The sequence below is a fragment of the Sebastes umbrosus genome, chromosome 1, assembly GCF_015220745.1.
Source record: "Sebastes umbrosus isolate fSebUmb1 chromosome 1, fSebUmb1.pri, whole genome shotgun sequence".
Lineage (NCBI taxonomy): Eukaryota > Metazoa > Chordata > Actinopteri > Perciformes > Sebastidae > Sebastes > Sebastes umbrosus.
This window is the reverse complement of record NC_051269.1, coordinates 34,993,877-35,009,123: the sequence shown is the minus strand read 5'-3', so window position 1 is coordinate 35,009,123 and position 15,247 is coordinate 34,993,877. Positions and strand designations below refer to the sequence as shown.

Genomic DNA, 15,247 nt, shown 5'->3' with positions numbered 1-15,247 from the left:
TTCAAAAAGGGTTATTTATTTCAGCTCATGCCATGCATTGTAATTATTACCAATAGTACCTGTAATTAGAATCTAGTAAACACGACAGTACCGACCTCCAACCTTAAATGTAGAGGCTCGTTTTTTTCTCAAATATAGCTCCCCAGTATTGGACGCTTGATGGGCTGTCGCTAGGCACAAGGCACCTGATTGGACAAATGCTTTCACTCGGGGGCTCCTGCTCCCAGCTTTTAAATCGGAACCAACATGGTGGCTCGTTTGGATCTTTTCCTTTATATTACAAAAATAGTTCACGGAAATGTGTTTCTTAAACAATTTAGGCGAGAAAGAAGCCACGCAGTTGCTGAATTTCTTCTCATTTTAGATCGACAACAGTTAGTTTCAAAGTTTTTCGGGAGTTTCCAGAGACGGCATGTTGCGCCAGATGCCCCTGATTTGCATAGAGTCGCCTAGACCTGAACTTTATGAAAATGTGGAGCGGGCAATGTGACGGTCTGTCTCTCGTAATGCAACGCCACGCTACTAGAATGTATTGCACGGCTGCTTACATATAGAAGAAGGAAGCGTGGAAAGAATGGATCCTATGGACACGTACCATAAGAGTCTACAGCCACGCTAGCAGCTCTGTGATGCTTTACTTATAGGCACACTTATGCTTTGAGCTAAATGCTAATGTCAGCACTCTCACAATGACAATGCCAACATGCTGATGTTTAACAAGTATAATGTTTACCATGTTCACCTCTTAGTTTCATGTGTCAGCATGCTAACATTTGTTACCACTTGACAAAAAGTACAGCTGATGGGAATGCCATTAGTGCATCCTGCAGGTTTTGTATTGAACAATTAAAATTTTGACCCGATGATGGTGCTAAATGAAAAGTTAAGGGATCACCTATTTTTTTGTGATTTATCTTGAGCGGAACTTGAATATCTCTATGCAATCCATCCAATAGTTGTGGAGACGTTTCACTCAAAACCACAAATGTCAAGCGCGTGGTTTACATTTGTGGTCCCCCTCATGCTTGAGGAAAAGTCCGATCAGAAACTCAGGGGAAGGTCAGACGATCACCAAAGTCAGTAGTGTATATCCTCTGGGGATCATGAATGTCTACAAACGGTTGTGCCAATCCATCCAGTAGATGTTGAGATATTTCACTGGATAAGTGAAAACCTTGTGGTGGTGCTAGAGAGAAAGTTCTGGGATCATTAAAATCAACAGGATGTATCCTCTGGGGACCATGAATGCCATGACATTTCACGACAATCTATCCAGTAGTTGTTGAGATCCATGTTGGCTCTAGAGGGGATCACCAAAGTTAATGGTTTTCATCCTCTGGGGATCAAATTTCATGGCAATCCATCCAATAGTTGTTGAAATATTTCAGTCTGGTGAACAGACGGATGGACTGACTCTTTGAGCCACAGCGCTAGCGTGACTAAAAATTGGAAATAACACTCTTGATTGAATTGACATCTCTCCCCTGCGTGCACAAAAAAGTAATTATGATTGTAAATGCTGGAACAATGTTTTGCGTGTAAAGTTATAAACAGTAATTTCAGGAAAAGGCAGATCCTGTTTCTCATGTGAATGTTCCTCTGGAATTCCATATGTATACATATAGCATGCAAAACCTCCATTACTTGGCGTCTTCCAGTGAAAGTAATGAAGTGTAAGTAAATTTGGATTTTGGCCTGAGCCCAGTTCTTGAATCGACAACCTCAGCTACTTTTCTACAGTACACACAAGTAAGATTAATTTGGGGAACAGCAGTCGGGTCATACAAAGACATCTAAGTAGCATTAATGTAGCTGTCGGTTTTGTTACTGGGGCTCCCCCACTGTGTAATGACACCGCTCGTCTGGAGCGTGAAGGGCCCATAGTACAACTCCGTGACTCTTGCCATTTCCAAATCAGCAGAAATCGGTCAAACCTTTCCTTCCCCACTACGAGCGGGAGTATCGAGTTTCAGTGAAGTTTGGTTTTTCCATGCTGCGAATACAGATGTCAACTGCTAGCGGAGGGTCTGGCTGGTGCCATGTCTGGCTCTGCATGTCTGAGCAGGGCCTCCTTGGCTGGCTGATCAGAGCTGAAGGGTGCAGGGGTGGGCTCAATGGGAGATGCCTGGAAAGTAGGGGAGCTTTTCGCATTTCAGCTGTGTCTAAAACTCTTTTGATGTGTAGCGTGGCTTATACTGATGTTCTCTTTCTGTGTGACACCCTCTCCCTCCCTTGCATAAAGCCCTTCTCCCCCGCTTCCCTTCTGCGGCGGATTGCGTGTCTCCGTCTCAAAATCTTGCTTGTTTTAGGGGGCTCATGGAAAATCTATAACAGGTGGGCTGTGTTTGAAGGATATGTCTTTTCTAATTATCTGTTTGCAGAGGGATTTGGGTGGGCGGCCGCTGAGCCAAATGTTCTCCCAACCCAGCCTCGCTGCCTGCGTACCTGCTATTTGTTGCCTATAAGTCGAATTGAATTCAGATAATCAGCAAATTAACCCATTTGTGTCCAAAGACTATATTTATTATAAAGAAAAATGCTACAACTTTTTTTCTGATTGTTCAAAAGTTTTCAAATGTGGACATACTTTGGGCAAGTATCAGTACAATTTTGACATTTTAAGATTGTTACACTGCATATGTGTACATATCTTTGATATTCAACTTGTAATGAGTTCAGAGATTCTAAATACTTGATTTTGCTGCTTGCCATTTTCTTATCGTACTATATCTATTACCATTTACCCAAATACTAGATATAGTATGACAAGAAAAACTCACTTTTCAGCCAAATGGTTTCAGTTGCGGGCACAAATTTGTTAAACAATGCGCTACACACATTGACATGGTCAGGCACCCTGGAGGTGGTCATCGATTTTGTGTCAAAATATGATATTTGAATAATGTTGATACCAAATAAAGGGAGTACATTTGGCCATGATGAGGCACCAGAATCTAAATGACTCAATCAATCTCAGTTATAAAAGGATGTTTGAGGTGTTTAAACATCTCGGGTCTATATTGTTTTTAAGGTTGGTCCACATCCAAGTCTTGGCTCAGTTCAGTGTCCTTTGTTTGCCATCAGGGCCACCATGCTTTGTCATAAACACAGTACCAAAACCGAGCGAGGCACCATAGTAGCAGTTAATGGGCTTATGGTGTTAACATTGTTGTGAAGGAGCTGACAAGCTTCCTTAAAGGCTTAAACGGTGGTTAGCGCAGATCTTCTTGACCTTCTCGCATGTGATGGGTGACAGATTTCTGGTGAAGCATCCACAGGATATTGATCTCTAAGATAACACATTTGACTGTATTGGCACTACAGTTGGACCAACCTAGACCCAATTTAGAGCCAACCAAAAGACTGAAATCCACACATTGCGGGTGAACTTAAGGAGAGTGGTTTTAAAGTAGTCTGCTGTTATTTTAAGTAGTGGACAGGAAAGAAAGGAAATGTGGTGGAAAGATATTTGACCTCAGACAAGAAACGACATATTATGTCGGGTAGGCTGCCGCAAAATGAGTTTTGAGTTGGCTCCCAGACCTCATGCATACTTTGGTCTCAGCCAACACCTCAACACAGGCCAATGAAAAGCTAGTGGTCAGTTATCTTCCAGTCCTTGTGAGGGCATTGAGGACACTGTTCAAGGTAGTGTGCATTTTAAAAAGAGGGCGAGAAGAAGGTACTTAAATTGTCCGTTATGGGTGACCTAAAGACAGGATCGTTTAAATAATCCACAATCTGCCACACTGGCCCAACAGCTTCTTACTACGTCTAAATCATTCATCCTTTTAATGCCCGTCGTTGGTCCCAACCTGGTCCACCACTCCTACTATTGAACACAAAACATCCACACCAGGTGCTGATCAGTCGACATCCTGATATTCCATGTCAGCACTTCATGACTGCAAAGTAGCCAAAAACAGCGGGAGGAGAGATAGCGCTATCTACTGAATCGACACGTTCCCTAAGTGATTACCGTCCCCTCATTCATCAATGCTGCAGGTCCTTCAGGGCCCTGCCATTCACACTGTTCTCCCTTTGAAGGATTTATGCTCATTTTCATTAAAACAACGTTGTTTTCATCAAGATAAGCATACACAAAGAGCGAGCCAGTGGAGGGCAGAATCTCCACAACTGGATTAAATCTTATGTAATAGCTCCTTGAGGTGCTGTTGCTTGCATGGCAGTGATCAAGCAACCGCACAGGAGGCCTGAGTTAGCTTTCTCAAACACTGCTCACATTGTCCGCTGTCCAAAATGAATTTTAAATTACTCTTGTTTTCTTTTTCTGAGTTATGACTGCTGAGAACTTCTTTACCGCCCAAAATAATGTAATAACTTTTATATAAAGCACACAGCCAGTCAGTCAATTACGATGCCAGTACCAATACCAGTACCCTTAAAGTGATACGATACCAATAGAGAACTTCACTCGATACCCATCATATGAATGGAAGCTGTGTGTGTGTCCCACTGGCTCGCTAATCGCCGCCGCATTGCACAGAGTTCATACAGCGGTTACCGTTTATAACACCGTCCCCTGACCCACGGTAATGGACGGGACCGCGTTGTCGCAGAACCATGACGGTATCAAGTACTGATACCCAGCCATAGTCACGGCTCAAAATTACCAGTCTTATCAGCTAACTTTGCTTTTTTTTTTTTTTTTACAAACATTTCACAAGATTATAATTGGCTCAAGGGTCAGACTAAAATCAAATAGCTGGCCACTTTAAGCCCATGTATTATTTGCCATAATACTACTTGCCCATAAGCAAGTTTGATTAACCAAAAGTATAACAACCTCAAAATGAATGGTGTTTTTAAGAGATCTTTTATAAATGTATACAGACATCAAACTGATCTTGACACATAATGAGGGTATAAAAGGACTGTGTACCTGTTGTTGCCGATGCCTTAATGCTTCTCAGTAGTGCTCTCATCTCTTCCTATTTGGCCCCTTTGGTAGATTTTCTTGAGTTTTTCATGCAGATTTCCAAACACAAAACTCAGACAGGGTCACACAACCAGTTGGGGGTCTCCTAGCGAGGAATGCCCATTGCCTTCCAGTAATTTGTGTGTACCAGAGCACTTCAGGGTGTGCATTAGGTTTTCTGTTGGCTTGTGACCTGTTGTGAGGATTACACCACAGCGATATGTCTGGATGGGTCAGGGCCAAGAGGGGAGGTTCCTCCCAAGAGGGGCTTAGACGGTGCGGCGAAGACTCAACCTTTCCTCTCCGACTATTCAGTGAATCTTCACAAGAAATTTCAGAAAAGTCTAATGTCTTTTTTTTTTCCTTTTATCCATGCAACTTGTATTAACAAGGATAATAAAACCAAAAAATACTTTATAACAATAGAATGCAATACAATACAGTTGCTTTCCCATCCCGTGCACCTATATTTTTTAAATAAAGAAACAAAAATTAGGGCTCCACTGTTATGGCCAAAATAATAATCATGATTATATTGATCAATATTGAGATTATTTATCATGATTATTCATTACTTTTTTCCTAAAATATTTGTATTGCACTTTCACATTTAAATAAACATAGCACTGCTGTCACTTCCATGTTGAGCTACATTCCTGCTCATGTATAAATTAGGGCTACTATTTTATTCTGCGATATGTATTGCGATATCAAAAAATACAGGAATATTCACCCTAAACATTGTAGGCTACATTTTAAAGTTAAATGCATCAACCTGGTGCATATTGAGAGCAAAATTAAGAGGCTAGATCTGAGAACTTTGTGCTCTTGTTAACAATATATTCATGGGGAGCGGCCATCTTTGGCCTGCTGATTTGAATCCCCCGGTCAGACATGCGCATCTGACAGGCAAAATGAGTAACATACAGTACATTACTAATGTATAATATACAGTACATTACTAATGTATAATATAAAGTACATTACTCTTCTACTCTGGACTGCACCTGCAACATTTAGATATCCCATTGATTTGACATGCAGTGGTGTTTTCTATGAGCTGAGCACTTATTTTAAACGTCAAAATCACAGCCGATCATGTTCATTTAATTGTGGGAAGCCAAAATCGGGATCACGATTCATTTTCGATTAAGTGTGCGGCCGAGTTAAATATCTGTCTTAGAGAATTCACATTTTAAGACAATGCTATTTGTCAAAAGCATAGCAGTAATTTTATTTTACAAAGACATGTGTAAAGACGGGTTTCCACCAGGGTTGAATATTGACATTTTAATTGCAGTGTGAAGCCTGACAGCTTCTAAAACCAGGCATTGACAGTCTGATAAGTAGCAATACGACCATAATTACATTTTTTGCATCCTTCCCACTCTCGTTACTTATGTTGACATTAAAATAAAAAGCAGTCATATCATGTCTGTGGGACGTGCATGTTGTGATTTAATTGTATTTTTTCATTGTATGAACCTACAATCATTCTGCCAGCCAGTGCAGAATGCTCTTCTGTACTATGCTAACAATCTCAATCATCTTATTAAACGCACACATACAGACACACACACACACATACACACAGTTTCCATGGAAACAGGATCCAGGGCCTTTTATGACTGGTTGTTTGCCCAAGACAACTAAAAATGGTCTCAGCAGCCATGCAAAGATGGGAGATAAATCATTTGGATAATAAATAATGGGACATGTACTAATATATAAAGCGTGATAAGATGTTTGTTGTTGCCTTAAGCAGCATTGTTATTGAATTTAGATCACGGCATTTCCATATTCATCAGGCAAATTCTCTCATTCCTCTCTTTTTTTCTGTTATGTTGTCATACTCTTTGTGCTCGGTTTGCATAGCACTGCCTGTAATGTTAACACTCGCACGGACACACATCCAGAACAAAACGCACACACACAAGCGGTCACTTTCCAGCCGCGTTGCCCTTCAGTAGCCTAATGTGTGTCTGAGGTCCAGATGGCGTAGCGGCAGGAGGGCTGGTTCACAGTGCTAGCCGTAGCGCTAGCAGTCTTAGGTTTTGGCTGGTTGGAGAGGGAGAGTCTGCAGCCAGCTACCCCTCTGAGTGACAATGGCAAGTGTACAATTCACGGCTATGCGCTCAGCATCGAGCTTTGCCGTGTTTGCAGGATAAACTTGTGCATTTCTTTTTGCTGGAGCCAAACTATGTGGCCGTTTGACACTCCACTGTGAATTACAACAGCGCCATTTCGACTCTTGTGATGCTCTCCTGTCGGCAAGCCTTATTTATTTTTTTTCTAGTTGTTTTGATGCAGTTACCACATGCTTCCCTGTTTGTGTCCGCAAATGACAGGAAGTAAGCTGAACAAGGACCTGAAGCATTACCTGAGCCAGCGCTTCCAGAAATCCTCGCCTGACCACGAACTGCAGCAGACCATCCGAGACAACCTCTACCGCCACGCCGTGCCTTGTGAGTCCATTTACACTTCACTCTGTCATTTATCCTTTTTCTCATGTTTGTCATCCGCTGCTCTACTGTCTTCTCCATTTCCTGGCTTTTATGTGAGCTGTTTTGCAGTTCCTGATGCCATTTTGGCGTTACACACAGTCTTTACTAGGGATGTCATGATACCAGAAATTCAGTAGTCGATACCAATACAAGTGAAATTCCATGATTCTCGATACAAATTCAATACCACGGTAAAAAACAAAAGAATAAATCCCATATACTTCAACATTCACTACTTTATTACCGTTTGCATAATGTTTTTGCAAATTTATTATTAATCCCTGATGATTCGCCTCAAGTTTCTCGCCAAAAACTAAATTTTACAAGAACACATCATGATAACGTTATAATTTACCTTCGCCAAATACTCATTTTTACTGAATAGAGCTTGAACGCATCATAATGCAACCTCTGTAAATTAGCTGTTAGCTCCGTTATTTAGCCAAGCAGGACTGTGCCCAAAGAACATATATTTAAAAGAAGTGAAAGTCAATTGTTCGTTCCATTGCAACATCAGCGCCCAGCAGCAAAGCTACGCTTCCGCAATTTTGGACTGAAAGCGACTACCGGACGCCAGTAAATCGTCTGCCTAAAAAGTGTCAAACAAAATGATTTCTATTCTATTGTCATATTCTACCGTAATAGCTTGTGTTGAACCAAAAAATATTTTCAATATAATAAACATTTTCAGTCCAAAATGGCGACAGCGACTGTTGTCAAAAAAACACAAGAGTTTCGTCTCTGCTTCTGTACTCTTTGCTGTGCTGCCAACCGGCTGCTAACAGCTAGCTTTTAACTAGCTCTCCTCCTGCTGATTTCAACATGGATTTGCTGTAGTGTGGTGCACAGTGTAGCATGAACAGGGATGCAATTAGACTCGAGCCTTGATGTTTTCTACAGTATCTGTGGTACTGCTGAAAAACGAGTACGGTCACGTTTTCAGAATTTTGGCATGAACTTAGTACTGAAGTATCTGTTCTTGTGAGATCCCTTGTCGTCACACACTTTGTTTGTGTGAGTTCCCACAGAACATCCTTTTGGCTCCAAAGATTGTCATTTATTTTTTGAACTTCCTCATGAAAAAAACTCTTGTGGTGAGGTCAGCGTGAGCCACTGTCTCAGCTGCGGGCATGTTCAGTTGTGAGTATAGCTGCCTCACACAGACACTTTGGATGGTTATCTAATTAAGCCTGATTATGTCAGTGTAATCCGTGGTTCCACTTGCCTTTTGACCAGTATTGTCCGAGCAGTTAGCCAGGCTGATTACTCGATAGCCTCCTTGGAACTAACCTCATGTTGATCGTTTTTATCACACATCGCCCCTCTTCATCCCAAGCTGATAACAAGCAGTGAGCTGATACAAAGTCAGCTGCCCTCCATCCATTCAGTTGGCACGGTGTTTGCTTTTCTAATATATTGTCTGATCAGTTAGAGGAAAAGTCTAGTGAGTCCACAGTGAATAGGCTAGTAGTATTGTCATGTCCACAGGATCAATAGCACCAGTAATTACAGGTTGCTTTGGCTTCATCCAAGTCCCTCACCCTCTATCTCTAACCAGTATCTCCTCTGCCAGAGACGGCTGTGTAATCCAGGAATAGAGGCTTTGACTTTTTTCCTCCCGACTGTCGATATAGCAAAGATCTGAAGGCACATTTGTTTTTTGATGCTGCATATTTCTCTTGTAGCTGCTTGCGGCTCAAAAGCTGAAGTAGATCCTTGAAGTGTTTTATTCTTCCCTGCTATGAAAAACAACCCTTGAAGACGCTGTTGGTGCCAAGGATGTGGCATTAACACCATAATAGTAGAGTGATAAATGCCATAACTGTGCTACTCCCTCTTGTGTTATCCCTGATTTGCATATATGACCGAAACCAACCGCGTGGACCAATCAGAGCCGAGCTCATCATTGTCGTGATGGCGGAGTTGGAAATCCCTGCTGGCTTTGGACGCAGCATGTCTCGCTTATAAAGATGGAGGGGGGGAAGAAACAAAACAAGTAGATGTGTAACTGTAGAAATGACTGGGCTGTATGCAATTTCTATGTTTCTTTCTTTTCCGATCTTGCTTTACAGCATTTTAATATTGACTGAATACAAGTATTTGCAGCTGTGGTGCAGTAGCTTCATGTCTATTACTGATGCGTAAGTGCACTTTAGACATATCACATCATACTTTGTCTACAATAATCACATATTTGGAGAACAAAAAACTTGTTGGTAATTACTTTTCACCTCCTCCATCCCCATTTATTTTCCAAAGCCTAAGCATATTGGATTTTTTTTTTGTTTTGCAGCTAATTTCAGACTTGAAAGAGAGCACCTCTCATTTCCCCATAACCGTGTTTTCCCCCTTAACGGTTCTCATCCGTTGGCTTTTCAATTAGTTTATTCGTGGCTCTCTCACGCAAATTACTATCTGTATTCAGGAGGCTTGTTTAAGGGACTTTATCTGCATTACCTCCACTGCCATATGTCAGCCAGACACTGGTGGAGGGTGGGGGTCTGGCCTTAATGGCCATTTTAATCACTGAGTGCTCTATGGCACACTAGTAAAAATCCTGGTGTTGTTAGCAGTAAACAAAGCATGAAGGTGTTCCCCAGGCCATATGTTTTATATGTTTTATAGGACTGTAAAGTTTGTGTTGTCATGCACTCGTAGAGGAATGAGAGGCCCTCGCTGGAATATTACATTTACAAATAATTTGCCTTTGTGTTATGGGAGGACATGTTACAGTGAATAAGTACTCCCTCATACTCACATAATAATAACACAACACATCACAGCAATTGTATAGGAGAGCATATGTTAATTTATGTAGTGTTAATACATAAGTGAGATGGATTTTGTTTTGGCCTGTGTTTGTGAGAGGCCAGTGTGTGTCCATGTTGACGTATGTCCAAAGGTTGTTCGAAGCACCGTCCGTGTGCATGTGTAGGTGTAGGTGTGATTAATGCACAGTAAGCAGGTGGACAAACAGATGGAGAAGTGTTTCTGTGGATGTTGTTGGGGCTGTTCCTGCCTCTAAATCAGGCAAAATGGCAACAACCAACCTTTCTGCACATTCACCTGACCACTTCTGGTACACAACAGTATTATGTCTATCTACTACAGTCTATTAAAGTCCCAAGCTGTCTTTTTTTTACTATAGAAATTTGAGCCAAAGTCACAAATGTAATTGGTTAGTTTGACTATATGATGGAAAATAAGCATTCTGTGCATTTGTCAACTGGCCGTAATTGAAAATAATGATTGTTTTACATCAGTGTTGCAGTAGCATAAGAAATACATTGTGCAACAACAAAAAATATACGTATACGGTATTAACATTCCAAACAATTTTTTTCAAAATTTGTAATTAATATGCCAGTAATGTAATCGTCTGTATGGTGCCGTAATGGAAGATACAAAAGCTTTTACATTTAATGAGACATTTTCTGCTCTTCTTGAATGGCCAATTCTCCATGTACGGAAGTCACTGACTGTTTATATGCACTGCACTATTATTCTGAATTTGATACGGGTCATGTAAACAGCATATTCCGTTTGGATATTCTGAATTAGGCCTTATTATGAATGAAGAATTTTCCAATTCTGGTTTTAGGATCATTCTTTGGACATGTATACAGCGCATTTGGAATATGCGTCTCAATTGCAGGATTTACAGCAGTTTGCGTCACACCACCACAAACCAACTAGCCGACAGTTTGCAGAGATGCACGCCCAAAAGAAAAGCCCACATTTCTGGTCGGAAGGATAAACACACCATTTTTAAACATTATGAAAGACTTGGATATCAACAGGTATTTGGATATGGGCAAATATCGCAACGTCAACCTTTTCAAGGTGGTGGTTGAAGGACTGCACGGTCTTACAAGTCCGCCAATGGTTACGTTAATTGGAGTACGCACGGCTGCATGAAAACGGGAATATTAGTGGAATATTCATGTTCATTAGCCATGTAAACGGCTTAGTAGGAATATTGTCTTTTTTGGAATAAGGGCAAAAAAACTGAATATTTTGTGCATGTAAACGTAGTCATTGTCTCTGCTCACGCATCATGTTGGCCTGGGCATGGTGTGGCACCGTCTCTGATTTGATGAATCGATATCTAGCTGTTGTTTCTTTTTACCCGACAACAAGGAGCTTAGCTAATACTTGTGGAGGTTCATGCTACCCCTTTATATTCCTCGCCCCCTTTACATTGGTCCCCTAAACAACCATTAGGGGGAAGGGAATCAATAAGGTTTTCCACCGCTGACCACTGCCAATTGTGTTGGTTGGGCTGCCATGCCGTATGCACCACAGCAGGGATTGAACAAGGTTCACTGTGGTGGTGAGTGAGTGCCATCCAAGCATGCCACCAGTCCAATATCTCAGCAAATCAAACACTAAGACATAAACTAGTGTGAGGGCACTCTTTGAGGTTTGAGAATGTTGCAGATTTACACACGGAAAAGGTAAAAAAAAAAGTAGATAACATAAACTATAAGAAGACAGTCGGAGAAATAACAAACACAATGTAAAACTTCTTTGGAGAACCAGTATAGGGCAGTGAAGTTCACCAGACCTGTCCACCTGCAGGTACTTCTCTTATGTTTCATGCAGCTAGTTGTAAACATAAACTAGTTTCCTCACTCACATCTCCAAAAAGTCAGTTGTTCCCATAACCCTGCTCAAATTTGAAGCCCAGCACCACTCTCACCCTCCCCCATCTGCTGAGGCGTCCGTCGGCTTCCCTTGTGGTCACCCCATCCGCTAGTTCAGCATTCCCAATCTCCCATTATCCCCACCACCCCTCCAGCCCACACCCCCCTCTATCCTGCTCTCATTCCTGACCCCCCCAGCTCATGACACCGCTGCCTCTCGTCCTCTCGCTGCTGCCGCCGCCGCTGCCGCCGCCGCTGCTCCCTCTCTCCCTCTATATCGCCTCTTTCTCTCTCGTTTTTCCTGCCAGTTGATCGGAGCAGTGTGAGGAAGACGAAGAGACTTGTACCTGATTTTAAAGCTCAGCATTCTGTGTCTACGAGCCTTGAAAAAGGGAGCTCTGGTCTCTCCTGCATCTAGGCAAGTAGCAGTGTTGTCTGCCGTGGTTGTTGTGATGCTGGTGTTCGCTTCTCAAATGAGGGTCCGCAGAGGGGTCGTGTTCACGTGTGATGAATTGCGGGGGCTAGCGGCACAGACGATTTGACGAGCCGTATATAGGCTAAGAGGACGGCTCGGAGAGAGGTGGGGGCTGAAGCCGCGGGGATGGAGATGGAGGTGGGGGTGGGGTGGAGTTTGGGTGTGGGAGGGGGGCAAGAAGGGGGGATGGGTGGAGAGGAGAGGGAGAGGGAATAGAGGGATGCAAAAACACTCTCACACACTAAAATCAATGCTGGCTCTAGCTAGCCTGTCCAGCTACCGTAAACATATATACACATGTATGACGTTGTGGTTGTATGGGACCTCACTGTGCTGTCTGATTTCTGCCTCTCTGTGTGTGTGTGTGTCTCTACAGTTTATACAAAAGCAATAATTTCCGGTGCTGGTGTGGTTGCATCCACAGATGCAATCACATTGTGTCACCTGAACAAAAGAAATGCTCTCACTCACTGTGCCATTCCTAAACAGCAGAAGGTGGTGAATCACGATGGAGTCAAAGAAAGCAAAAGGAAGATTTTAGACGTGAACTTCAGACTCTTACGGCTTTTGTTGACTTTTATCAGACAGGAAGAGGATGTTACAGTATGTCAGTCAAATACTCTGCGTGTGTGTGTCCGCTGTTTGACATGTATGACACAAGGGATGTTGTTTTTGTCGAAGGCTAGGTTAGCACAGTTGCAACTGTATTTCCAACAATGACAGCTCCTTCCTGTTATACCAGTTCTCAAATACACAATTACAAAGACATGTTTGCTTTGCTCTGCATTGAACTTAACCCTACAGTTGACGCAATGGCCACAGTTGGATTAAACTGAACTTGGGAGCAGTTGGTTGATAAATCCAAGGACTGAATCTTTGTTGACCTGAGTGGACACTGTACAAGTAAGGAGGCACTCTCAGTAAGGCATCTTTATTAGGCTTTTGCTAACTCTTGTTAGGCTACTGGTACATACTGGCATCATGGGCTTGTTTTCCTTCCTAACTGGTAAATTATTACCTGGTTGTTATTAGCTCGTAGAAACAAATTGTATGTCCATGTTTAGTTGAAATTAAAGAAATAACTTGACATTTTGTGAAATACATTTATTCACTTTCTTAGCGAGAGTTAGATGAGTCCTTGATTGACACCTGTCCCATATCTGTCTGTTAGATATGAAGCTCGAACGAGCTTAGAGAATAAGTGTATTTCACAAAATGTTAAACTATTCCTTTGAGGCTCATATATTATTTTGTGCATGTTGGATAAGTTCCCCTCCTGAATAGAAATGGCTCCAGATTTTAAAACAGACTTAATAGGAAATTTTCTTTCCTATATTTGCCATCCTTCCCCTATAAATGTGCAAATTCTGTTCATATACATAACCATTGGGGAGAGGCTAGAAGCCCAACACCATACCAGTTTGATTACATGTGGACGAGGGGATCCCAGCATGCAGCAGGTTGATCAGAGGGAGGTTGTGAAGGAAACAATAGCAGCTGAATTGATGCTGGTGGGGAAGTTTTTGTTGTAAAGCTAACAGCGTCAGAGAAGTCAAAGGAATGCTGTCAAACAGAGAGTGAATGATGGGTGGAGTCCCCCAGATTCATTCCTATTGTATGCAAACACTCGATCACTGACACTGGCACACAGTAGGCACGGAGGTAGGTTGAGCAAATGATGCCTTTGCCTCAGTACAGGCGGTATAGGATGTATAATTGTTAATGTAGATGCTTATTTGTGCCTCTGAGTCTGGTTTGACAAATTGGAAATAGGTAATTTCCATTCATAGAAATGGCTTGTAGGAGTTTGCAGATAATGATGCCTTTCAGTCTGATGTCATTATATTATATATGACAGAATTTTAACAATCAATAAACATACAATTTGCCCCTATTAAAGTTCTGACAGTTTTCCTGAAAGAAACAAAACTAACAATTATTATTATTACTTTAACTTTTAAGTACAGGTAATAAACGACGTATGAGAACAGCCTGACTGTTTTTGCAGTTAGTATACCGTAACGAATGTGTTGTACTGTTTTGTATTAATATTAGATAATACAAGAAGTGCACGTCTGTTAAATTATGACTTTGTAAAGCTACTCCCAGTGTAAAATTTGGCAAAATAGCAAAAAGAAAGCAAAATGTTATCCAAAGATTTAACACTTCATTTTTTAGTTTTCTGAGATGTTTCTGGAGTTATCTCACCACCGCCCACAATTAGTAAAATCTTTTCCAGCTGTGAGTTACTCCTCTATTTCATGTGTATTGCATTGTGGAACAAAAATGTCCATCAACACCACACTCGCATACTAACGTCTTTGAGTCTTGTTAGTTTTCCTGTGAATTCCTGCTTAGAATTAGTATAAAGTGATGGATTTGGGATGATGGAAAGTCCGGTGTGTTTTGATCTATCCATGGATTTGGGACAGACACATTTAAGGGGTATGTGACAGAGAATGGCACATCACATGACCTTTGACCTTCCTCCCTTTTTGCATTTTCTCACTGCTGTTCCCAACCCCCTCCTCTGACTATAGACAATAACAAAAGAATCCTACACATGCAGAGTTGCCTTTTTTCTTTAACTTGCATGCACAGATGTGAACCAGTTGGTCAGATTGACTTAGGCTACATTCACACTACGATTTTTTTTTTTAAAACGCATAACTTTTTAAACGTT

The 15,247-nt window shown here is 41.6% G+C and overlaps 1 protein-coding gene across 1 annotated transcript in view; it reads left to right on the top strand.

The window, feature by feature from the left end:
• Positions 1-15,247, top strand: part of magi1b (membrane associated guanylate kinase, WW and PDZ domain containing 1b) — a 173,423-nt gene that overhangs the window by 71,979 nt on the left and 86,197 nt on the right. Inside the window, 1 exon segment of the mRNA XM_037786085.1 lies at positions 7,288-7,404. Coding sequence (XP_037642013.1) covers positions 7,288-7,404 — 117 coding nt within the window.